This window comes from Enhydra lutris, unplaced genomic scaffold (genome assembly GCF_002288905.1).
Source record: "Enhydra lutris kenyoni isolate GAN:26980312 unplaced genomic scaffold, ASM228890v2 scaffoldscaffold12, whole genome shotgun sequence".
NCBI lineage: Eukaryota > Metazoa > Chordata > Mammalia > Carnivora > Mustelidae > Enhydra > Enhydra lutris.
The window spans coordinates 80125190-80149575 of record NW_019154096.1 but is presented as its reverse complement, the minus strand read 5'-3'; the positions used below and the strand labels follow the sequence as shown (position 1 = coordinate 80149575).

The 24386-nt window shown below is 65.9% G+C and overlaps 1 protein-coding gene across 1 annotated transcript; it reads right to left on the bottom strand.

Annotated features, from left to right (window-relative positions):
- Positions 1 to 836: 836 nt before the first annotated feature.
- Positions 837 to 24348, bottom strand: LOC111145188 (PWWP domain containing 2B). The gene is given in 5 exon segments (XM_022499908.1): positions 837 to 1402; positions 13797 to 14994; positions 14996 to 15328; positions 15330 to 15405; positions 24224 to 24348. Coding segments are annotated over 4 exon segments (1719 nt in total). The 3' UTR covers positions 837 to 1402; positions 13797 to 13809.
- Between the last annotated feature and the right edge of the window lie 38 nt (positions 24349 to 24386).

Here is a 24386-nt window from a genome sequence, read left to right as displayed (position 1 = left end):
GAGGTGCCCCTGGCCCCCAACCCAGCCGTCACCTCCCAGTGGGCATGGCAGCCCTGGGTACCCAAGGTCTGGGCTCAGCCAGCGGGGAAGACCTTTGGGCAGCTGTGAGCACAGAGGGTCCGGGTTCGGCTGGACCAGCGGAGCGAGGGCAGGGAGGGGGCTTCTTGGGGAGGGGGCAAGGGGAAGATGGTACTGACTCTCTGTCCCCGAAGCACCCCCGCCACAGCCTGTGGGACCCACGGGAGGCTTCCCCAGCGGGGGCCTGGGGTGAAGAGCAGGAGGGGTCTGGACAGAACAGCTCCTTCCGAGGGTCTCGTTCCGGGGGATCACGGCTCTGTGCTCCTCCAACTTGGAAGAGTCAAGGCCAGAACCACAGGAGCCAGGAAGAAAGACGCCCCCGCCAGCACACGTCCCAGCCTGGCCTTGAGCCGGGATGCTGGGGCAGCGGGGCCCTCAGTGTGCTCCGGTAAAGCCAGGGACAGGCCAAGCTGTCACAGTCCTCCCTGGGGCGCCCCTCGGCTGGAATAAGCCGGCCAGGAAGCCAGGAGATGGCAGGCATCCCTGGAGGGACGGAGAACGAGGCTGCCCCACCCAGGGGAGCCACAGGGAGCAGGCAGGGAAGGGGGCGCACCCCCACTCCCCCCGGGGCCACCTGCTCCTCAAAGCTGCCGTGTCCCTCCGCAGATATCCTCCCCGACCCCCGGGACGCCCCCAGGAGGGCCGGGCACAGCCTCTGCACAGACCTTCCTTTATTCTCGCTCACGTTTCAACAAAGAGCAGAAGCCATTTTCTGTTTCTCTTTTTGGTCTTTAAAGTGACAGAAAGGAGAGAGGAGCCTGTTCGTACACACGCGGGGCCAGGTTGCTTTCCTGTGGGCGTCTGAGCGGTCCCCGAGCGGCAGCCGCCCCAGGCCCACAGCGTGGGCAGGGGTGGGGGGGCACGGCGGCCCCCGAGGGCAGGGGCTGGGCGCCGGGCAGGACCCCAGCTTTGGGAGGGACGTAGGGGAGGCAGGCTGCCCGGTTCTCAAGGGCACAGAGACCCTGCGCTGGGCCTGGCCCCGAGGCCTGACACTGGGGTGCCGCTCCCCACTCTGCAGGCAAGGTGGGAGCAGTGGGGCTGTCGCTGGGCTCCCGGAACTTCACAGCCCAGAACACCCGGAGTCTGACGAGGGGAACAAATACATCCACAGAGGAGCCCGTGCCCCGGGGGTGCTGTCCTCCACGTGGGACACGCCTGCTTCTCTCTGGGGAGCCGCAGGCAAGCGGACCCCCTGGGCCGGGCACGTTTCTGCACGCAGCTGGCCAGAAGGCACGCGGGTCCCTCCGGTGCAATGGGGGACGTGGAGGGCACCCCAAAGTCGGAAGTTCCAGAACAGCCCAGCTGTGCTCTCATCATCTGTGACCTTGAGGGAAGCAGAAAAGGAGAGAGGTCATCTTGGGGTCCAGTGCTGGGGGACAGGCCCCTGAGGGTCGCAGCACCAGGTCACAGCACCCACCGCGGGCCATGTGAGCCGTATTTCTCAGGCTCTGTGCCTCGCCAGGGATCCCCAAGGACCCGCAGCTCCCAGTGGCCCTCACCACCCCAGGAGTCCCACCTCCCTGGTGCCCGCTGTGACTCCTGGCCGGCCCCCCAGCCCTGCACCCCATCTGAGTCCATCCCCCCTCCCAGGGGCCCTGAACTTCCCAGAAAAAGGGGCAGGATCATTGACTAACTGAAAGCCCAGACCTTGGGGCTCCCCGTGGTACGGGGGACCCCTGTTCCAGCTCCTTCCTGCTGCTCACGGCCTGGGAGGCTGGGGAAGCCAGTGGCTGTGCACACAGCCCTGGGGCTCACAGCTTTGAAGGACCCCAGCGTGCTACCATCAGGGTATGTGACTGATGTCGCTGGAGAGACATGCCCTCCTGGTTTGGGGGAGCTCTCTAGGGTTGGGGGCAGACGGTGCCGCGATCGAAACATCGCAGGATAAGAAACAGCAGGAAAGCGCATCATCTTGGACTGCGGAGACGAATTCTCTCATCACACACCGTCTGTCACTAGGGGACTTTCCAGTCTGCGAGCACGAAACACCGACACAAACAAAACTCCAATGAGAGGAGCTTCCGCGCGGGCCTTCCGCTCTCGCGCAAGCAGAGCCAGAGCCTTCGTCCGTTTTCGCGGAACAGACCCCGGAGACAGAGCTGCACAGAGAAACCCTTGTGCCTTCCCCCTGCTCTGCCGCGGTGCTGGGCTCCCCCACGCTGGCCCAGGGCAGCAGGGGTCAGGTCCCCTGGCCAGCCCTGTGCCCGCCACATCTGCCCAGGGGCCTGGCCTGGAGGGAGACAGGGCGTAGGAGCCAGGAGTGACTGGGAGGAGCTGGAGCCCAAAGCAGCCCCAAGGACGAGGCCGGGTGGAGGGGACAAGGCTCTGACCTCCCCAGACGTCCCCACGCAAGGCCGCTGGCTGTGGGACAGGGTGGACACAGAGGATGGTGCCCCCTGCTGCACTGAGGCGGGGGAGCACTGCCCATCCTGGCCTGGACCCACCTTCAGGTTCCTGGGGGCCCAGGAAAGACCCCGGGGGCAGAGAGCTGGGAGCAACTACCCCACCTGTGAGCGGAAGCGGCCGACCTCCTCCTCTTCCTCCTCCTCCTCCTCCCCCTCCCCCATCCACAACGGCCAAGATTCCAAGGAGCAAACCAGGCCCGTGCTCCCAGCCCCAGGGTTTCAGGGGGTGGGACCAGCAGGCCCCAGGGGGGAGGAGGGGCAGTGGGCACAGAGAGGAGACAGGCAGTGCAAGGACAGTGATGACCATGTCCCTGATCATCTGTGGGGGCAGGGGGAGGCTTCCCTGGGTTATTACCATTTTGTCAATAACCCCGGGGAACACGGTCACCTCCATCCCCCACCTTTCAGACCAGGGGCTGAGGCTCAGAGGGGCTCCAGAGCTGCCCAAGGTCACCCAGCTAGCTTTGAGGCCAGGCTCAAACCCAAGCACCCCAGGGCAGACAGAACAAAGCACCACAGACTGGGCAGCTCCAAACAGAGTCCCTCCCACTGTCCTCGAGGACAGACATCTGGGATCACTGAGGTGTCCCTGAGGCAGGCAGCCCCGTCTCTAGGAGACCTGAGAAGGGGGCCCCATGAGGCGAGGCCTCTGTCGTCGTGCCACCCCCCAGCATCGCTGGACCACAGGCTGAGCACAAGCAGTGAGGGGCCCCCAGGTGACAGGTGCCTCTGCTGGAAACAGCCCCCCCCCAAGGCCAGGCCTGACCACACGCCCTGCAGGGAAAGCTGGCTGCGTCCAGACTAGCTCTACAGTCCCCCGGCCTGTGAGGGACAAGGCCTGAGCAACATACACTCAGCGAGCAGAGCTTTCTGCCCTGCCCTGGCGCGGAGTCCCTTCCCTGTCCAGGCAGAGGCCCTGACTGGTCCCCGAGGAAGTGACCCCCAGAAGAATGTGACCCTCTGTCACTGGGTAGGGTCCACTGGGGGCAGCCTCGGGGAAGCTGCGTGAGAGTGACGGTCACCGTGCGTGGACTGGACGGGGGTGCTGGATGGCCTCTCCCACCTCCCCGAGCCGCCCCCACGCTGGCCCGACACTTTGAGGACGGCGGTCTCCGGCGACTGGAGCAGCAGTCCCTTCCTGAGCAACACTCTCCAGATCGTGGCCATTCCTGCTCCCACCAACACTTTACCTCTCCCTGCCGGGGAGCAGCTGGGACCCCCCAGGCTGTTCCCACTCCAGGAGGGGTCCAGCTGGGGTCGGGCAGCCCCAGCTCCACAATCCATCCACTACCCCGGGGAGTGGAGGTCAGAGGAGAAGCTGTGAGGACGGATGAGGAGAGGTGTCGGGGTCGGGGGAGGTCACGGCCCGTCCCGGGGGAGCTCCTGGGGGGCGAGGGGCCAGTGCCACCAGAACGCCACGACCTCCCCTTTCCACGGAGTGTTTCAGGGTCTCCCACCAAAGGCGAGCAGGCGTCATGCCACTCAGCCCCCGGAGGTCATTAAAACCGCCCACGCCCTTTCCACGACCAAGCTCTGGAGATGTCCTGCACGTCCATCAGCCGCCGTCCTCACTAGAAAAACGCACAGTCGACCCGAGGGGAGGCAGCCAGGGCACCCCGTCTCCCGGCAAGAGAAACACGGGATTCTAGTGACCCAAGGAGGCTGCTTGTCGCTGGGGGTGTGCCGGGGGCGGCCAGCGGCTCCTGGAAGCCCTCCTGCCTGGCGGGGCCTCCAGGAGAAGAGCAGGTGTTCCTGGAAATCTGCAGATGGCCGGGCAGGTCCCCCACTCCGCTGTCACTGGCCAGCCAGGAGCCCCCGCCACCGCCCCCAGCATAAGTAGGACCTTGGCCAACTCTCTTTTTTCCTCCCGCACCCGCTAGCCCGGACCCCGCCCCAGAGCACCCCAGCCCCCGCTGTCCCCCCTACCCCGCCCAACTCGGAAACAACGGGAAAGGTGAGGTCACTACACAGGCCCCAGCGGGCAGCCGGCAACCGCACCGAGAAGAGCTCGTTTTTCCTGGGACTTCCTGGGCAGGGACGCCCTATTGGCCACCAGGCCACCCCACCTGCTCTGGGGAGGACAGGCTGCCCTAGGGTCTCTGGGCAGGGCTTGGCTCCTGCATTTACCACACAAGTGCTCTGACCCCGCCCCCATCTGCCCCTCATGGCCCCAGCGGACCGCACAGAAGCTGCGCCCCCACAGGGCCCTGAGGCTACCACCACGGGCCCCACGGTTGAGGTCGGCGCAGACCACTCTGTCCGCCTGGCTGGGTCCTCAGGTGGGGCTCGCCAAGCAGACGGGAGTAACCAGGAGGGCTGTCCCATGGGGGCACAGGGCGGGAAGCGTGGTGCCAGCCAGCCAGCGCCCAGGCCCCAGGACAACGGCCAGACCTGCTGCTCTCCATGCTGAAGACCACATTGCAGGCGGCCTGCATCCCCGACCACAGCCTTCTGCCCACAGCGGTGTGGGAGCCGCGGCCACACCAGGAGCGTGAACCCCCAGGCACCACAGACAGAGCAAGACAAAGGCCCACGGCAGCAGGCCGGGCATCGACCACGTCCGCCATCCTTACGGAGTGTGCACAGGGTCCCAGCACATGTGACGCTGTCCCTCGTGTCTACCATACATCTTGGATCTGTGACCACATGTCCAGCCCCAAGAGCCCCCCAGCACGTGGCCTTCCACGAGCCACACACAGGAGCTCTGCCACTTGGCCCTGTCCCTCCTTGGTTCTTGGCCAAGCATGGCCACACCCTCAACTCTGCTGAGACCTTGGCCATGGCCCGAGCACCCCGCTCTACAGGACCAGGCCCTACATCCCCTGCTGGGTCCCCATGGTTCTTGTAGCCACATACACCCATGCCGTATCACAGACCCTGGCCCAGGCAGGGGGGTCCCCCGGCCAGGAAGTGGGGTGCAGCCCCGTCTCCTCTCGGAAATTCAGAGACCACAACAGGAAGCCTTCAGACTCAGGGCCAGTCTCGCCCAGCGGAAGTGGACGATTCGCGGGAGTGCCTGCTTCGGAAGTGCCAGGTGCTCTGGAATAGGGGGCTGGACGGTCATTGTTGAAGGTCAAGTCTCTCCAGGACACCCAGAAGGTTGGTGTGAAGCCCAAACCTTGTCTGGGTCCAGAGGCGCAGGCGCCCGGGAGCCTCCGGCTCAAGGTTCTCAGTCCGGAGATGCCACAGGGAGAGGCCAGCCTGCCTCCCTGTCCCAGACCCTCTTCCCGGGCTGCCTGCCCCCTCCAGCCATAGCTCAGAACATCTCCCTGGGTCCCTGTGCTGAGGGTGCGTGGACACGTCAGGCAACTGGCTCTCGTCTCCAAGGCCCAGGGGGGCCACCCAGCCGCCCTGGCATGTGGGGTGCACAGTACAGGGTGCAGCCCAGGAGTGAGCCAGTGTCCCCATCTGTGGTGCCACGGCCCCATACCCCAGGGCCATGGACCCCTGCTGCCAGGGTCTGAACTCACAGGAATTTACTTACCCGATGGGGAGGCCCCACGCAGAACAGGGTGTGGGGTGAGCGTGCTGAGTGGGGCTTGTCAGGCACAGCTGTGCATGGGGAGCTCCGGGAGAGCCTTCCCAAGGAGAGGTCACACAGCCATGACCTTGAGGGACAGGCGACGGCCAGCAAGTGTGGAGTGAGGCGGGTACTACAGCTTTGCGACCTGGGACCACGAGCCAGGACCCAGGGAAAGACTGGGTTCTCAGGGGCCTCCCTGCCCTGGAGCCTGCAGCCCCAACACTGGGTCAGGTCGGAGTCTCAGGTGCCCCGAAGCCTGCAGGCACCTTCCTGCAGGGTGACCTGCTCCCACCCCAGCTCACAGCCTGCCTTGTCTCAGGAAAGCGTGGACAGCCCAGAGCCCAGAACGGTGCTGATGAGAGGTACGGAGTGCCGGGGGGCTCTGCCGGGACAAGGACGGGGTCTCCGCACGCGGCCACTAGCATTTTCTCTGTACAGGTCAGAGGGAAATCGAGGCGCGGGGGCCTTGGATACCGTTCCCGCCTCAGTGGGGAGAAGGGCCCCACCTGTGTGTCTGCTTATGTGGCAGACGTGGGGGCACCAGCCAGCCCTGCCCCGACGCGCGGCCCCGGGGGTGCTCCAAATGGGCCTGGTCACATCGACTTCATGTGGGACCCTCAGGAATGTGCACAGAACTACGAACACACACTAAAATGTAAGAAGACAGGAGTATAGAAGGGCAAAGTCCCTTGACATCAATCAGTGGCCCTGACTGTTCTGAGGCCCAACAAGCAGAGCGCGTCTGTCCGCTGGCGTGGGAAGAGGCGTCGGGCAGAGCCCTCAGCCCGCGCGGGGCTGGACCCCAGACACAAGACGACCCACAGGAAAGCCTGCTGCGTCCCCACTGATCGCCCACGGGTGACACAAGCAGTAGTGCTGTTCTGACATGATGACGTGTGACATGGCGCGCGGAGGTGGCTGGCATCCTACGCGTCGCACAGCGTCGCACAGCGTCGCACAGCGTCCGCTCACTTGATACTCAACATGACACACACGTCCACACAGCTGACCCTCGAATGGGGATGAGGGTGTGGCCCTCCCCACGCTCAAAATTCCACGCATAACTTTGACGGCCCCAAACGCAACCACCAACAGCCGGCCGTGGACCAGAGCAGCCACGGCCACGGGGCACGTGTGCTGTGCGTTGTGCGTGCCACACGCTGTATCCTCACAACAAGTCAGCTGGACGAAAGGAAATGTTACTAAGAAAACTGGAAGGGAGAGAAAAATTTACTTTTACACACATTCACGGTACTAGCGTGTATTTCTTGAAAAAACCCGTGTACAAGTGGGCCCGCGCGGGTCAAACCCATGTTGTTCAGAGGTCAACTGTGACTACGTGAGTTTCACAAAGAATCAAGATTTCCAGCATAAGAGGCAGAAACGCAAATGTAAATGTTACAGAAGTAAAAGTTCTGAATGAGAAGACTCTGTCACAGTCACGATCTCTGTTCTCAGGAGATCCCCAGGTCTGCTGCCAGCAAAGCCTACACGTGGCCCGGAAACTGTGGGGAAGCTTGGGGCCCCCCAGGGGAGACCCGACCCCAGGTCCAGGCGGGAAATGCCCACCGCGAGCTGGAATCCTGTCGGGCACAGAGCGCGGCCCCTGCAGAGACGACACGGGAGCCGCGGAGCTGCCTGCCCCGGATGGGACAGCGCCAACACTGAACACGGGAGTGCCTGCGCGGATGGAAGGAGTCACAAGCTTGCGTGACACGCCCACGCCCACGACTTTGCTCACGGGTCCGTCTGGCGAGCGCTGGGCACGGCTCGGACACGGGTCCTGCCCCCGTCCTGCAGGATGGCACGTAAGTTACTGGGCGGCCAGAGTGCCCCCACAGGCTGGCTGAGGACCGGACAGGGCCGCGGTGGGAAGGAGGGGGCCGCCGGCAGGACCCCTCCACAGGGGTGCAGTGTGGGTCCGTCCCCGAGTGCCCTGGGGCTCTGGGTTCAGGTCTGGGTGCCACAGGGCGGGGTGGGGCCGGGGCGAGGTATGGAGATGGGGTACATGGAAGCAACGAAAACCAGGGCAAAACGGGCTCTTCTGCCAGACTGGGCACCTCACCATGGAGGGTGGCACCTGCCTGCGCACCCCTGCGCCCTCCGCCCAGAGAAGTCCCTCGGCCCCACCCCACCCCTGGCCACCCCCGGCACCTGGAGGAGCCACTGCCAAGCGCCCCGTGAGTTTCCGGGCACCGCGCTGCCATTGCTCCCGCCTCGCCACCCTGTACCCCGCCGGGTCGCCCGGCCCTCCCAGCCCTCCCAGGCACTCAGGGCCCTGCCCGGAGGAGGCGGCAGGGATGGCACTGGTGGCCGGGAGGTGGGACGGGGCCTGAGCTCCCATAGCAGTCTCGGAATTACAGGCCTTTGTTTCCTTTGGGGACAAAATAATTACAACCTTCACCGAGGTTTCCTGAAAGCAGCGCCGGGAGTCAGCGGAGCAGCCGGCTTCAGAAGCGAAAGTACCTTTTCCTTTAGGGTTGGGAAAGAGAAAAGCCAGTTTGGGGCCGCTCAAGGACCCCGTTTCAAAAGGGAGAAAAGGGAGAACCCACAAGGAACGTGGGACACCTCGGCCCCAGCCCCGGCAGGCCAGGCAGCTCCACCAGCGGGGCTCAGGCCGGCTCTCCTGGCGGGGCCTCCGAGTCCGGGGAGAAGTGAGCACCTGGAGCGGAAAGGGCACAGTGGCCCAAGGCCTCCCGGCAGGGCAGCACATCCCTCTGCAACACGTCCCTCCCTCACTGCACACCCCCAGCGGGCTCCAGCCCACCGCCCGCGGACCCCTGCCTGAGGCCGGCTGGCCCGTCGCAGAGGAGGCAGGCGGGCCTGTGCAGGGTGGACACCCGGGTCCCTAACCCATCTGCTGACCAGACAGGAGGACACAGTGGGTGAACGGTGCCCCAGCCCCTGGGACCGGGGGACCATCCCGTTGCCGGAAACGTGCTGCAGGTGTGATGCGCTGGGACGCCGGGATGCGGCCGTGCTGAGTCACCCGTGCGGTCATCCTGGGGCCCCGCAGGACACTGAGGAGGAGGAGATGCCATGTGACCACAGAAGCAGTGGCTGGGGTAATGCGGCACAAGCCCGGGGACTTGGGGGTCCCCGGGAGCTAGACGGGTCCTCCCCTGCAGCCTCCGGAGGGAGCACAGCCCCGCTGCCACCTTGTTTGGGGTCAGGCCCCCAGAACTGTGAGGATAAACTCCTGTTCTTTCCAGCAGCTACCGCGTGGCCATTTGGGACAGCAGCCACAGGCGGCTAACACAGGGGAGAGGCTGAGCCCGAGGACGCTCAGTGACGCTCAGTGAGGCACGAGGTCTAGTCCCAGAGTGGCCCGCCAGCACCACGAAGGGGACAGCCATGTCCCCAAAAAGCACCTGCCCCCCAAAACCCTAGCCCAAGAGGCCAGGAGGGCCCAAGGTGCCATCCTGACCCCACCCCGGGCAGGTACCACCGCTCCGTCCCAGGCCACGGCAGAGCCCCACCAACAGCTGTCTGCCACCTGGCTCTGCCCAGGAAGGGCCCCGGGCTCTAAGGGCTGCACAGACGGGGCCGTCGGCGCTCCCAGAACACTGAGCCCCTCGGGGCGCGCACCCGGTGACCGCAGGAACGGATCCACCACTGCTCACCCTTCCCGGCACAAGGCCCCCTCCTGGCCATGTGCACCCACTGCCCTCTCCAGTCCTTGGCCCACGTGTCTTTCTGCCCGGTCCCCATCTCTGGGACCCCTGGGACACACATCTTGGCCACCTCTCTCAGCCTCTCTCCATAGCCTCCCTTGTTCTAGTGGCCCTTCTGTGGGGCCTAGATCTTTCCTTGGATCCCTGACCCCAGCCCCACACTCCTCCGAGCCCTGGGCCTGGAGTCTCCTCCCAGCCAGGACTCAGGTGCTCAGACACCAGCCAGCGGGGACCCCCTGGTCCGCAGTGGTCCCTCCATTCCTGGAGCTGACACCTAGCAACGCCGGCTCGGCTGTTCTGGACCTCAGACCCCGGCTCCTTACTGGGTCCCTTGCCGGCCACCGGGTCCCCATCCTGGCCTCAGCTTCTGTTCTCCGGCTGTCCCTCACCTCCTGACTCCACCTAGGGTCTTTTCAGCCAAATAAGGCCATTCACCCCTCTGCCTAACCTGCCCCATGGTGCCCTTTGCTCTTAGGACAAGGCCGCCGTTGGGGCCTCAGCATCTCCACACCCATCTGCCTCCCCCATTCCCACCCTGGAACGTGCAGGCTTCCTCCGGCCACAGGCCTTGGCCACGCGCCCTCCTTCTGTCTAAGACACTCACCCACAGCCTATTAGCTCATGATTAGCTCACCGTTCACGCTCTGCCATATGTCACCTCTTCCAGGAAGCCTTCCCGGATCCCCAGTCCAGGTCAGCTTCCTCGCCAGATGCTCGCTGGGGGGCCCTCGTCCCTTCTCAGCATGTTCCTGTGTGTGATTATGCACAAATTTGGGGGCTGTGATTCACAGGGTGAGGCCCGCAGCGGTGCTGTGCCCCTTCCGTCCCCCATCTAGTGGAGCTCTCAGCCCGCAGGAGGCGGGCCGCCACCCTCAGGAGTTGCCGCCATCACCTTTCAGCTTGGGGGGCTGGCCCCACGCTCTTGGCTGTCTCTGCCCCGCCTATAGGACGAGGTCCTCAGACCAGGCCTCTGACCAGCCGAGCCCCTCAAGGTCCAAGTTGGGGGAGGGGTCCCGCCCCCTCCAGCCCCAGAGCAGGAGCCTGTCCCCACCCCAGAAATGTAGCCTGGCGCCCTCCCACCTTCCCTCCCTGTGGGGAACACGGGAGGATCCTCTGTGAAAACAGCCCCCACTGAGCCAGAAAGGACAGTGGCCTCCAAAGGCCGCCACCAGCAGGTCCCCTCACTCAGCACCCAACCTGTCCCTTCCCAGACAAGGGAAACGAGGCTCAGAGATGCCAGGCTGCTGGGGTGAGAAGAGCCAGTGACCAGCCAGGCCAGTGCCGGGCAGCCCTGTGTCTGTCCCCAGAGGTCAGGGCCTTCCTCGGGAGAAGGTCTATGTCCCCCCAGGGTGGACCGGTGCTCGGGCGCAGTCCCTGCTGAGAGTCACTGTGCCCTGTCACCAGAGCCCAGCTAGGCTCCCGGCTGGCCTCTCACCAGTGCCCTGGCCACCAAGTCCTGGGCCAGCTTGGCACATCTCCAGAAAGTCCTTGTGGACACCCCAGTCAGCTGAGCCTCCGGCCCCCCTGTAAGGTGGGACAGAGGACTCTCTCGGGACATGGTGCTGGGCACGATGTCCCTGGGAGGGCCCTAGGCCCACGGGGTCCGCTGGGACTCCCCCAATGGACGTTGGAGGACACTGCAGATACCCCCACCTCCGAGGAGCTCTGGGCACACGTAGCCCTCCTCCCGGGGGGAGACCAGGGGCCAGCGACCATGAAACGCCGCTCAGCATCGCACACAAGGTCTGCGGGGCAGCCTCCTGCACTGGACCCCGCAGGCCTGACCTGGACCGGGGAAGGCCCCAGTCCCCACCGAAGGCAGTCCCAGCTTCCCTTTCAAGGAGCAGGCCGGAGGCCCTGGCCCCAGACAATGTCATGGACCCTTGAAAGAAAACCTGTCACCAGTTTGGTGAGACTCCAATCACCAATGCCAGTGGATTAAACACCCTGGCGTGGCCCTCAGAACAGTCTTCCACCCCCAAAGCACGCAAGTAAAAAGCCGATCAGGCAAAACCACTTTGTGCTTTGGAGCTAAAAAGATTCCGCATCCTACGCTCCCAGAGCTCCATGCCCTGCTGGGGAAGCCTGGGAGCAGCCACCGCGGCTGGAGAGAGACAGATGCGCACAGAGACAGAGAGAGGGAGAGACAGAGAGAGCCAGAGGAGGAGGGAGACAGGGAGGGAGGGAGGCAGGGGCAAGCCGGGAGGGAATGGAGGAGAGGCCTGTCTGTGGGCACAGCCCTGCAGCCGTGAAACCTGTCTGGCCAGATGCTTCCCTCTGCTTCCCAGTAAACACAGCCAGCCCTGAACACACTGGGCTACATTCTCCAGGAGTGGGTGGGGGCTCCCTGTCCTCCAGGCCACACTGGGGCCCTGGGGGGTGCTCACTGTCCCTAGGAAGCGCCGACTGTGACCAGGGACCTGAAGGTCAGTCTTGGGGACTGACGGCTCACCTCGCCGACTGGGACCCACAGCTCCCAGGAAAGGGGCAGCGAGAGAGGTGCCCGGGCCCCACACTGACCCCAGACCAAGGCAAAAGTGGGACAGGTCTGGTGGGCGGTGAGGCTGGTCGGGCATGGCAGAGGGCACACAGACGGGCAGGACCCCACAGAGGGTCCCCAGCCCCCAGGCCGTGCCTGGAGAAGGAAGACGCATCTGACCTTTCTCTGGACCCGTCCCCCCACGTGAGGTGCCCCCCCACAGTGTGCCCGACTTTAGACCCTCGCTGGCACCATGCAACAGGTGGCTGCCATGCCCATGTCCCAGCATGAGGACGCAGAGCTCCCAGGGGCTGTGTCTGGTTCCAGAGAGGGCAGGTTTGCGTCTGGACCCGGGAGAGTCATTCAGGGCAGTGACCGCCCCTGACACAGGAAGCAGGTTGGGGGAGAGGTGGGAACAAAGCTTTCCGAGTGGCGGCCATGATCCCGCCGAGGTGCCCTCCTCATCGTCGTTGCTTCCTCAATCCCGGGCCCCCCAGTCCATGTGGCACAGCAGCGAGGGGTCACACCAGGTGCCCCACAAAGGCCTCTCAGCCACACATCCGCCAGTCCCGCTGAGGCCTGAGGGTTCGAGCTGGGGACTGCAAAGCAAGATGGAGGAGAGGGGCAGGTGGACCAGACTGGGCAAGGTCAGCTGAAGGAATCAAGGCAGAGGCCCAGCTGTGGTGGAGGACCCCCTGCTCTGGGCACAGCCCCGCCTCTGTTTCTGTGGGCATTAGAGGACATGGAGTCAGCAAGATGGCAGTGGCCTGACCTCCACGGGGGAACCCCACCACACACCCTCTGGTCCAGCCCAGGCCACCTACACAGGACCTACCTCCTGCCATGACGAGGCCATGGAGGGGAGTGGGCACTGGGAGGTGCCCACCAGGGACAGGGGCCTGTGGGACACCCCCCACAGCACAGGCCTCAGAGCAGGTGGCCCACCACTTCCCCATCTCGGGGCCCCAGGGACACTCATGGCAGGCTGCCTCTGCCCTGCGGCCGCTTCCTGACACCCCCACGTGGTGACCACAGACAGGCTGCCTGGCCCGGTGACAGCTCCAAGGAGGACTCTCCTAAGGCCTATGGCCAAAGATCCTACAAAGTTCTCCTGGAGGGGGTCAGAGGGCACGACCCCGGCCCAGGGGCAGAGCCCGGAGCCTCCTTGGGGAGCCCAGAGCGCCCAGCTGCCCCAGCCCGGGAACCAGGTGCCTGCCAACGGAGCAGCGCCCACACCGGCCGGCCGGCAGGGTCGGGGGCTGGGGCCCCTACGAGAGTGGCGTCCTCGGGCCCACAGCTCAGGACCTTCCTTCGTTCTGAGTCAGGACCCAGCTGGGACCAGGAGGGAGAGGGGCCACGGCTCCAGTGCGTCCTCTCAGAGCGAGGGCCGGCGAGGAAACCCCCCCGACGCCCCCGACCCCCTCTGTCTAGACTGCTGTCTACGACCCGCTCCTTTCTCCGGGGGCGGACATGAGGGCAAGCGGATCTTTGAGACCACACATACCAGGCCACTCTGGGCACAGGCTCGGACCCTGCTGCTTTGGAAGCCTCCCTCCTCCTGTGCCCCGCGAGTCTGAGTGACACCGGCCTCTGGCAGGACTTCTGTCACCAGAGGGCACAGCCCGGAGCACACTCACCTGGTCGCCCGACCTAGGTCTCAAACTGGGTCAAGAGCTCCCTTATTTCCGGGGCCATGTGCTGCGCGGCGTTGGCGGCCTCCGTGATGGCCTTCCGGTACATTCCCTTCTTCTTACGGTTAAATCGCAGTTTGAAAAACTCCGAGAACGGGGAGAGTTTTGAAGTTGACAAGAACGATGTCGTTGGGGAACCAAACCACGAGACTTTGGCTTCTTGCCAGGAGGGCTCCCCGTCCTCCTTCTGGCTAAGACTGAGGTCAAGCACACGCGCTGGCCACCAGGGGAAACCGTGAATCTTACCCCACACGATGTCCCCCACGGCCACCGTCCTTCCGTCCTCAGTGACGCACTTGGAGACGCTCTGTGTGTGCAGCCTGACCGTGAGCGGCGGGACCGTCTGCCTCGCGTCCTTGGACGAGGACCGCACAGATGCGCTGTCGCCCGACGAGAGGTCACACATGTCTGGCAACGTGACTTCCGAGCTGGACGATTTGGACTCGTCCAGACTGTCGCTGCTCCACACTGACTCGCCAGTGCACCCTGGCCCCCTCCCGGGGCAGGTGGTAAGGAAAGCCAGGCCCTCTCGCCCGCGCTGAGCCTGGGCGCTTGGCTTGAAGTCCTCGTCCTCGCCAGAGCTTCCGGAAGAAGAGTCCACGGGCCCACGGCCAGCAGAGCCGTGGCCGAGGAGAGCGGGGGAGCCGGCCCGGGGACCCCGCCCGTGGCCGTTGAGCGCCTCCACCAGCTCGGCCCTGTACACGGGCTCCCGCTCTCCTGCCCCCCGGGGCCGGGGCTTCAAGCGGATCTTGGGGGGTGGCAGGCCGGTGCCAGGGGGCCCGGGACGCGTCAGCTTTAGCTTGGGGATGGAGGCGGGGGGCCCAGCGGGGTCCTGGCCGCCCCCGTGTGGGGCCTGGGAGGGGCAGAAGGGCTCCAGGGACCCGTGCACGCGGGGGGGGATCTCCACCACCTCGCCCGTGCCCTGCGGCGTGCTGTAGGAGATCTTGATGGCCGGGCTCCGAGGCACCCGGGCCTTGTCCTCCTCCCTCTTCTCTCTCTTGCTCCTCCTCATGGCGGTGGCTGCGCTGTCCCCTCCGCCGTCAGGGTCCACGAGCTTGCGGGGTTCTGTGTCAGGGCCGGGGCCGCTGCCCGCCCTGCGGCGCGGCTGAGGGGCAGCTTGGGGGCCGGGGCCGGCCTCGGGGGGGGCTCAGGGTGCTCTTGCACTTCTCGCAGAGCACTTGGCGCGGCCGCAGGCGGATGGGGCTCAGGGCCAGCCGGCCGGGCTCACGGTTCCGGGACAGGCGCCGGCGGGTCTTCTTGATGGTCCGGGGCGGTGGCTGTGGTACCCACTGCCGGTAGGTGCTTCTCAGCCAGAGTGGGGGAGGGAAAGGGGCGCCCTCGAAGTATGGTGGGAACGGTGGCACGAGAGGCGGGGGTGGCTTGGGGCCCGTGGTCTCGGGGGCCTGGTCCCCGCAGGGTGCTGGCGGAGGGCCTGTCCCCAGCTGCATCGCCTCTCCGTCCTGCTCCGGGGGGGGCCGGGCCGTTGCGGCCATTGACAGGGGGGTCTTCAGGCTGTGGCAGTGGAGCCGACGGGGGCAGGCCAAAGAGGCCGGACCTGGCAGTGGGGAGACAGAAGGGGACAGTCAGGACCATGAGGACACCGCTGCGTCCAGGCCCCACCCCCAGGGCCCAGCAGGATCTGGGTGCCAGCTGGTGCCCCGAGCACCTGCAACCGCCTCCAGTCTCTGGACGGGGCAAACACCCCCACGTGTCCCCGTGTGGGGCATCCTAGGGGAAGGCCTGTTTTTTAAGGAGTCTGGGGGCCCACAGGGAGGCCCCCTCTCGGGTTCGTCAGGCACTGATGTCCGCACCTCGGTTCCTGCGGGTTTGCAGCTGGAGGCCTCCCAAGACCCAGCGCAGGCACACAGGCCCCGGAAGGCTGAGAACAGGGTCTGGGGAGTCCGGGGTGCTGACATGGCCTGACTGGGCCCCGGGTCACGGGCCTTGTGCACCCACTTCTTTTCTCCCTGAGGGAAGACCTCAAGCAGGCTCACTATGGGCCCAGGTGGCTGCCGTGGGGCGGGTGTGTGTGTGTGTGTCTGGGGTTGGAGGCTGCAATGGTGGCCATGGAGAGAGGACAGGAGTCAGAGCCCTGGGTCTAGGAGAGGGCTTGCTCCCTCCTAAATGCTGAGTTGGTCTCAGCACTCTCCACTGCCCACAGGTGAGGGGGGGCATCCACTCTACCCCTGCCCAGCACAACCTCAAAGGACCACCCTTCCCTCCTGGCACCCCCAGGCCCTTCCCGCAGGACCTCCAGCTCCAGGAGGGGAGTAGACCAAGCAGCACCGACAAGACTACGTGATCCACGGGAAGGGGATGAGAGAGGGCAGGAGACCCACGTTCCTCCCATGAAGACCCACAGCCAAGGCCAAGGGCAGGGCAGCTGCCCCAGGGCTCCCCAGCTGGGACCTGCCTGGCAAGAGGCCTGCTCTTGCCCTCCGGGAACTGCGGACCACGCAGGGTCCCCCGGGCAGGCCGCTGGGGCCCGGGGGGGGGGCAGGGTCATTGTTGAAAGTCAGTGAGCAGAGCCCCTCCCAGAGCAGAGGGCCAGCCTGGAGGCCTTGTGCTGGGAGTGTCGTAGCATCTAATTCCCCAGCGACCCGCGCTGCCGCAGGAGAACATCCACATGGTGAGAAAACAGCCCAAATGGCAGCGAGTGAGCACGTGTGACTTTCCTACGAATGTGATGTCGTCGGTGAGATCGCTTCAGCCAAAAGCTGTTATCTTTGGAGCAGGAACGCAGACTTCCGCCAGGCCGTGGGAAACGAGGCTCAGAACACGGCTTCGGCCCTCACTTGATCTGACCGGGTGGGAACGACGGAGGGACTCTGCCGCGGTTCTGTCTCCAGGCGGTTTCCCCATCCGCTGCTCTCCCGGAGAACGAGCTCAGAGGGGCCGACCGCCCACGCCATCACGGCCCCCGCACGGTCCCCAAGCGCCAGGGCTGGAAGCCCGGAGGCCCCGCCTTGCCACGGTCCTCACAGCCACGGGGTCAGCGCGCTAACAAATGTGGGGGCACGTGGCGTGCGAATGCCGCCCCGTTGTTTAATTCAAGCTCACAGCAAAAGCCCGGAGACACAGTTTTCCTCTTTCCCATCAGGTTCCCATTTACTTGTGACCGTGCCCGAATCTAAAGTCTTCATGTGGGGGCAAGGGGTTCACGTCTTCTCTTCATGACCAGAGAGTCTGGCAAACACGGGTCCATGGCCACCTGGCCCTGGGCAGCCTGCCCTTCGTGTGGCCAGAGGTGACCTGTAACCTGTAGCCACGAGGGAGGGAGAAGCAGGGAAGCAGCAGGGTCATGTGGGGAGGGGGACGTCCCAGCTCCCGCCGTCCTCTGCCACCCTCCTCTGGGCACATGGCTCTTCACCTGCCCTATGGCCTGGGACGACCGGGTGGTCCCACGGGGACCTGGTGTCCATGCTGCGTCCGAGGTGACCATGGCCGCAGCAGGGTCCTCTCCCTCCACGTGTGCTGGCCGCGTGTGCTGGCCACGTGTGCACACGGCTTCCTGCACCTCAGCTGGCACGGGAAGCCAGCACGGCAGGGTTTCCACACCGGGGTGGGCTCAGACTCTCGGGGACCAGAGGTGGGAAAGGGGGCCCCAGGGTCATGCCCTCTCCTGGCACTGGGTGCGCAGACCCCACGGCCCAGCGGCCACCACGGGTTTTCTAAGTCAGGATTTACCCTTGCTCGTGTTCGGATCACCCTGGTGGCCACCCCCCATTCCCCACCGCACCCCATCCCACCCCACCCCGGCGGCTGGGACAGACGCCGCACAGACCCCGGACCCGAACAGCTGCCGTGTGGCCCACGAAGGAGAGTCTGCCGGAGTCCGGCTGTGGGAGCTCAGACCCCGCCCAAGGCTGCCCCCACCCCACCCGCGGTGGTGACAGGCAGGTGTGTCCGCAAACCTCAGCCCGAGTCCTCAGCCCCAGAACGGCGGCTGGACTCCGCACCCAAACAGCCCCGGCTCTTCCACCAGGCGCCCAAAAGCAGCCAAGAACTCTGAGCGCCGAACTCCGGCACTCGCACCACGGCACGTGCGCGTGCGCACGCACTCCACGCACGCGCACACACGCACACGCACGTGCACACACACGTGCACACGCACACACGCGCGCGCACGCACTCCACGCACACGTGCACACGCACTCCACGCACGCGCACCCACTCCACGCACGCGCACACACGCACACGCACGTGCACGCACACACGCGCGCACGCACTCCACGCACACATGCACACGCACACACGCACACGCGCACGCGCACGCACACAGGCGTTCACTCCCCGAGCTCCTGGGCCAGCAGGCTCACTGCCCCTTGCTGTTAGGGTGTCAGGATCCCCTCCGTGTAACCCACGGCCCCCTAGGAAGGGCTTCCAAGGGGAGAGGAGGGCGGCCGCGGTGCCCTGCCACACGGTGACGTTGAGAGGACACAGTGCAGGAGGCCCCACAGGAGCCCCTCACGGGATAGTGTCGGCCCCGCGGGGAGCGCCCGGATGGCGCACTGGGCCCTACACTCAGCGGGTACCCCAGCTGAGGCTGAGAACGGAGCACCCCAACTCCACCCTGTGGGCGTGAGAGAAGGGCTGCAGGGAAGGCTGCGGGACCTCCAAGAAGACACCCTGTCAGCAGGTCCCTAAACCAAGGGGGTCCCACAGATGAGGAGGGGTCCACGTACCCGGCAGGATCCACACTGCTCAGACCTGGACAGCTGTTCCCAAGGCCCCCGAAGCCCACTTCCCGCCCATCTTTGCAGGCACGCAGACCGTGAGTGGGACGTTCACTCACACCCGTCCCTTCGTCTGCGTCCGCATGGACCCCCAGGCTTCTTTGCTGTCACCCTGCTCAGAACCAGCCCAGACCCACTCGTGAGACTCCCCTGTCCCCAGCCCGAGCCTGTGCGGGTGCGGACCCCTCCTGCCGGGCTGGGGTCCAGGGCACCCCAGGAGCAAAACCCCTGGGCAGCCCCTTTCCCATCACCCCCCACCCAAACCAACCTATCGTCCCCCCAGGACCCTCCTCTGTAGGAGCTAGCCCACCCTGGGGCTCTGCCGTCCTCTCCCCCTACAGGTAGGCTGGGGCAGGAGGGAGGCAGTGGGGGCAGGAGGGCAGGGGTGGAAAGTCACCTTATCCCTGAAGGCCCCAAAGCTGGGGTCCAGGGAGGTTTTTGCTCCCCATTTATGGCACACACACACACACCCCTCAGGGAGTCCCTGAATGTTTAGGACAGAGATCCAGGCCCCGACCTGAGCCAGAGCGCTAAGTCCTGGCCTCTGGGCACAGGCCAGGTCAGTCAATGACCCCTCCCTGCCCTAGCAGGTCAAACTGGGTACCAGGTTTGGCTTCACAGAGTACTGGAGAGCAGGCGAGTCCCTGCCCTTGTATGCAGGGCCTCTCAGCCTATGGGGGGCTCCTGTCTTGGGCAGGGTGCGGGGGTGGGCAGCGGAGGGCTTCCAGAGGTCAGCTACACGGCACCCCTGCTGAGGACCAAGGGGCAGGCCCCGTGACTCCAGCACTGCACAAAGCCACACTTCCTTCCCAGAGCGGCCTGGCCCAGGCCACGCCCACAGCCCTGGTGTGTAAACAGCAGCCCAGGACCAGCTCCGTCCCCACGCTGCCCGTGGAACCCTACACAGCGCCCAGAGACAGACAGACACATGCGCGCACACACACGGCATGGCCATTCCCTATTTACGGACGGACAGGGGTCAGAGGGAAGCCAGGACACCCCGTGGGCCCTGAGACCATCGGGATCTGAGCTCATGTCCAGGCGCACAGACAGCATGAGCCACCCTTCCTGGGGGGGGTCTCAGCACCCAGCCCCGTGCGGTGACCTCCACCGGATTCCGGAGCACCAGGCGTGGCACCACCCGGTGGCTCGCCCGCAGGGCTCAACTCCTCAGTGAGGCCAGGCTGTGTGGACATGGGCTGGTGCCAGGGGAAGGAGGCCCAGTCAGCCTGGCAGCGGCCCACAGGTGACACCACAGGGCCTTGGCCGGAGCGGGCCGGAGAGACAGCCTGCCAGGCCCCCCCATGGTCCTGCCCTCCACCATGCTGAGGGCCCCCCCAGCCCCCACTGGCTCCCTGCCCAAGGACAGAGAGGTGTGGGGGAGGGGCCCCAGGGGCTGGGGGGCCAGGCTGGCCAAGGTCTCTGTGCAGGAAACTGGGGGACCCTGAAACAAAGCTCAACAAGGCGTCCTTGGGAGCTGGAGGAGGGGCAGACAGCCTCAGCTCCTAGGAAAGCCTGGAGACACCCAGAGCTCAGCAGACGCTAACGAACAGGGGTCAGATGCAAAAGCAGAGTGGTTCTTCCCCGGAGGGCCTGCACTTGGCTGAGACTAAAGCATGGCCATTCGCAGGGACACGGGGCAGAGAAGCAGTCTGGCCCGCAGTCCTTGGCAGGAGACCCGCGGCCCGCCTCAGCTCCCCCACCCCCACTGAGGTCTCACCCATGCAACCAGCTCAGCAAAGCCCCGGAGCAGCCCAGGCCTGAGCTGGCCCGCGGCCAGGAGGAGCCGGCCCGGCCGCCCGCCAGAGCTCCCAGCCTCCCCCGCGGCCTCCCTGCTCTGCAGACTTGGGACCCAAGTGGCTGTGGAGCCCGATAGCCACCTCTGACCCCAGACGGCTCCATGCTTACCCTGGACCTCCCTTCCTCATCCTCCCATGGAGAGAGGCTACCCTGGTGTCCAGTAAGGGGTGAAGAAACGTGGCTTCAGGCCCAGAAACACCCCCGGGGGCCGACCCAGGAGCCTGTGGGAGCAGCTGGAGCCAGGAGCCTGCGGCCTCGGGCAGGCCAGAGTCCGGACGGCGAGACCCACTCTGAGGCCAGGCTCCCTGCGTTCCACATGTTGGTTTAGAAAACACACCGCGGTCTCTCTCCCCCTTGCAGCCCCGACGGACGGCAGCAGCGGGCTCGGTGGGAAAGGAAGGGCAGCCTTGCGGGGTCTCCGGGTCCCCCTCTGCTCAGGGAGTTGGGGAAAACGGGTTAGCTGGGGAAGTCACGGCCTGGACACCAGCACGGTCCCTCGTCTAGGTAGAGCCAGCGTCTCTGGGGCAGGCTAGGGGGCCAGGCTAGCACATCTGCCCCCTCCCCCTGACCTGTGTCCTGGACTCAAAAAGGTTAGCCACCACCAGCAGCTGCCTTCGTCCCTTCTCTGCCCTCAGGTGGCTCCACCGGTCCACACTCCCTCATCACCTTCATACTGGCCAGGTCCCCTGTGGGCGGCTGTCAGCCTGCTGCAGATCGGGCCACCCTCTGCCACCCCGGGCACCTTGTTCTCCGTTCCCACGGCTCCCTGAGGACAGGGAAGCTATGCCCAATGTCCGTCCACATCTGTCCAGTGACCCATCCCAGGACTGGCCACCAGTGGGAGTGTACCCAGGATGGAATGAGGGTGCTGTGCTGCCCAGGGACCGGCCTGCTGGGACTCCTGACTGGCTGCCCACAGACACTGGAGTCCCAGCCACGCAGGGTGGGGTGTGGGTCACAGAGGCCCAGGAGCCCCGCATGCTAATAGCGCCCTAGGTCACTCACAGCTAGGCGCTTCTGACAAACACCGGCCCCCACATGGAGGCTGGGGCCTCGGGGCTGGCCAGGCCTGATGGGCGGCTCGTCCTCACTCCTGCTGTCCAGGCAACCTTCCCTCACCACTCTGGGCCTCTGCCTCAGCCACGGCCACCTCCCCTGGGGAGGGTACTCCACCAGAGGTACTCCCCCAAACCACCCACAGAATGATGCCTAGGCCCACCCTGCCCCCACCTGGAAGTCGGAGCCTGTGGGGTCCAGGCAGGCCTGGGTCACCTGTACCCTTAATGCCCCAGAATGAACCACGGCCTGTGGGGAGCCTGGAGGGACAGTGCTGTGCTTAGCGGGATGCCGGCACTCAGCCCGGGTGCACGGTGGGGAGGCGGTGAGCGCGGGGGCGGGGGGGATGCATGAGGGTCCGTGGGGCTTCTTCCTTCAGATCACAAAGCAGCTTGGCCGCAGGATCGAGCCTCGGGTGGGAGGAGGCTGGCCCTGGCACGACAGCTCCACACACTTGCCGACACCTCGGGGGCCTCTGGGAGCTCCTCTCCTCTGTGAACACTTGGGGAGGAGAACCCACCTCCCAGGGTGCCAAGGGAGGGGAAGCCACGTCCCAAAGGCCCATGAGTCACCATGCTTGCTGGGCCCTGCTCCAGGAGAGAGAACGGGACCTGCTCGAAGGGCCCCTCCCTTGGGACTGCTCCGTCCCTGCCGGGGACGCTGGCAATGATTTACCGCCCTGTGGGGCTCCCTGTTCCCCAGGTCTGCACACCAGCTCTGGAGGCCGCTGATAAACGAGTTACTGGCACGTGCCTGGCCGCGCACCATGGGGACACTGACAGCTGTGGCTGGGCCACCCTGAGCACACTCGGCCCAACCCCACTGCACCGGGACCCGCAGGCTCCCAGCCTCGGCCCCCAGCTGCCCGGCCCAGCTGTGCAGCGCCCACACCTGGGATGGGGCCCCCACCGCGGGACTGGCCTGCCACTGTCACAGATGGGGGGGAGGCACTGAGGAGAAACTGGCCTTGGGAGGGCAAGGACCCTGCAGCTCGAGGCCCCCACCTTCCCGCACAGCCAGGCCAGGCCGCAGCTGCTGAAAGACCTGGTGGGATGAAGCGCTGGAAACAGAAGCCTTGAGCTCTCACGCTGTGGGTCGAGAACAGAAGCCAGGGGGAAGCCAGGGTGCTGAGTAAAGGGGAGACGAGGGCAGCCAGGGGCAGTGTGGGGACCGAGCCGCAGTGGGCTGGGCGTGCCAGGGCCACAGCGGGAGGCCGCAGGGAGCAGAATGGCACCGGGCAAGGCCCGGGTTCTCTGGGTGGCTCCCGGTACTGCTGAGCGTGGCCGTGGCAGGGCTGATGCCCAGGAGTCTATGGCTGCCCATTCCCAGGCTGGGGATCCCAGCCTGGTGGCCTTCCTTCCAGCAGGGGAGCACTGGTCTCCCAGCCAGGTTGGCCTCAGCCTGGGCAGGGGATGGCAGCCAGATGCAGATGGAAAGGGAGGCCAGGCTGCCTCCTCTACACACAGTGCCCCCCTCAAGTCAGAGGGGCCCACAGCCTTCCTTTCCTGAGCTGGGGAGCCCAGAAAACGGAGGGGTCCTCTGGTGCAGCTGCCCCTCTCCGAGGAGAAGGAAAGGCCCAGCCAGGCACAGTCTGGCACAGACCCAGTTGTGGGAACAGGCCCAGGCTTGCCGTCCTGCCTGAGGGGGAAGAGGTGGCCGTTGGTGGCAGCCCCCCACTCCCACCCCTCGGGCCCCCAAGCGCTCTCGGTGGCAGCCAGGGCCGAGCGGGGCCACAGTCACCCAGGGAGGCCATATGTTAAATCACATGACTTTGGCATAAATGGCTTCTGGCACATCTAACGAAGAGATAATGCCAGCAGGGTAACTGGTGAAGAGTGATGGTCTTCCTGCTGCCGCCGCGCAACTGCGACAAAATCTGGGCCCACGGAGGGAAAAGTTGGGCCTCTGCAACGGGACCCATCTATTCTCCACAGCCGGAGATAGGGCCCAGCAGGGGCGCCAAGACATTAGTGTCTGATTAATGCCTAATCATTTATCTGTGCGACAGCTCACTGCCATGTGACACTGTATCCAGGAGACTCTTCCTGCGGCTGAGTCCCCGCAGCGGGCGCACAGGTGCGAACCCGGGTGGTGTGCCCCAGGCCTGCGGGGAACTCCCTCCGGCCTCAGAAAGCAGGGCTCCCGCCGCCGCCCCCTGCCCAGCAACCCCGCCTGCGTGTTTTCACTCCTCCGCAGCCGGGCCCCCCCCCAACACTGTTTTCAAATCGCACCGCTGGACACAACTGCTCGCCAGCAACCCAGAGCCCCGAGTGCCTCCCAGGAGCCCGGGGGGGAGGGGCGGGGCACTGGGCAGGGCACCCCTGCTCGCGAGGGGCTGGCAGGGCAGGTCGCGCGCGCATCTGCGCCCACTGCCCCGCCGCCCCCCAGCCGATGACAATTTTGAAAACAGCCGGATTCAACAGTGCGTCTGAACAAAGAAAAGTGCGTTAATTATGGCAGACGTGCGGAGTTCGGCGGCCGGCGGCACACGGCGGCGGTGCGGGGACACGGGCTACGCGCCCCGCGCCGGGCCCCCTCGGCGCCCACCGCCGCTCCCGCCCGCGAGTCGCGGCGACTTTGAGAGCCACTTTGGCCCCCCGAGTGGCGGCCGCGCTCGCGCGCCCCGGGGCCCCGCGCTCGGGAAACCGAAAGCGGGCGCCGGCGCCGCGCCGCCCCCGCCCTGGAGCCGGTCCGGGCCCTGGGCCCCGCCGGCGGGGCGGGGGCGGCGGCGTCCCGGGAGACTCCGGGCGCCCCGGGGCCCGCGCCCCCGCCCCCGCTCACTTTTTCGTGCAGTCCAGCAGGATCCCGGCGAAGCTGCGCCCGCCGCAGCTCACGGTGACCAGCGGCGCGCCGGTGACGACCTGCTCCACCCGCACCGGCAGCCGGCAGCCGGCCCGCGGCTCCATGCTCCCGCCGCGTCCCGGCCCGCGCGCCCCCGCCCCCG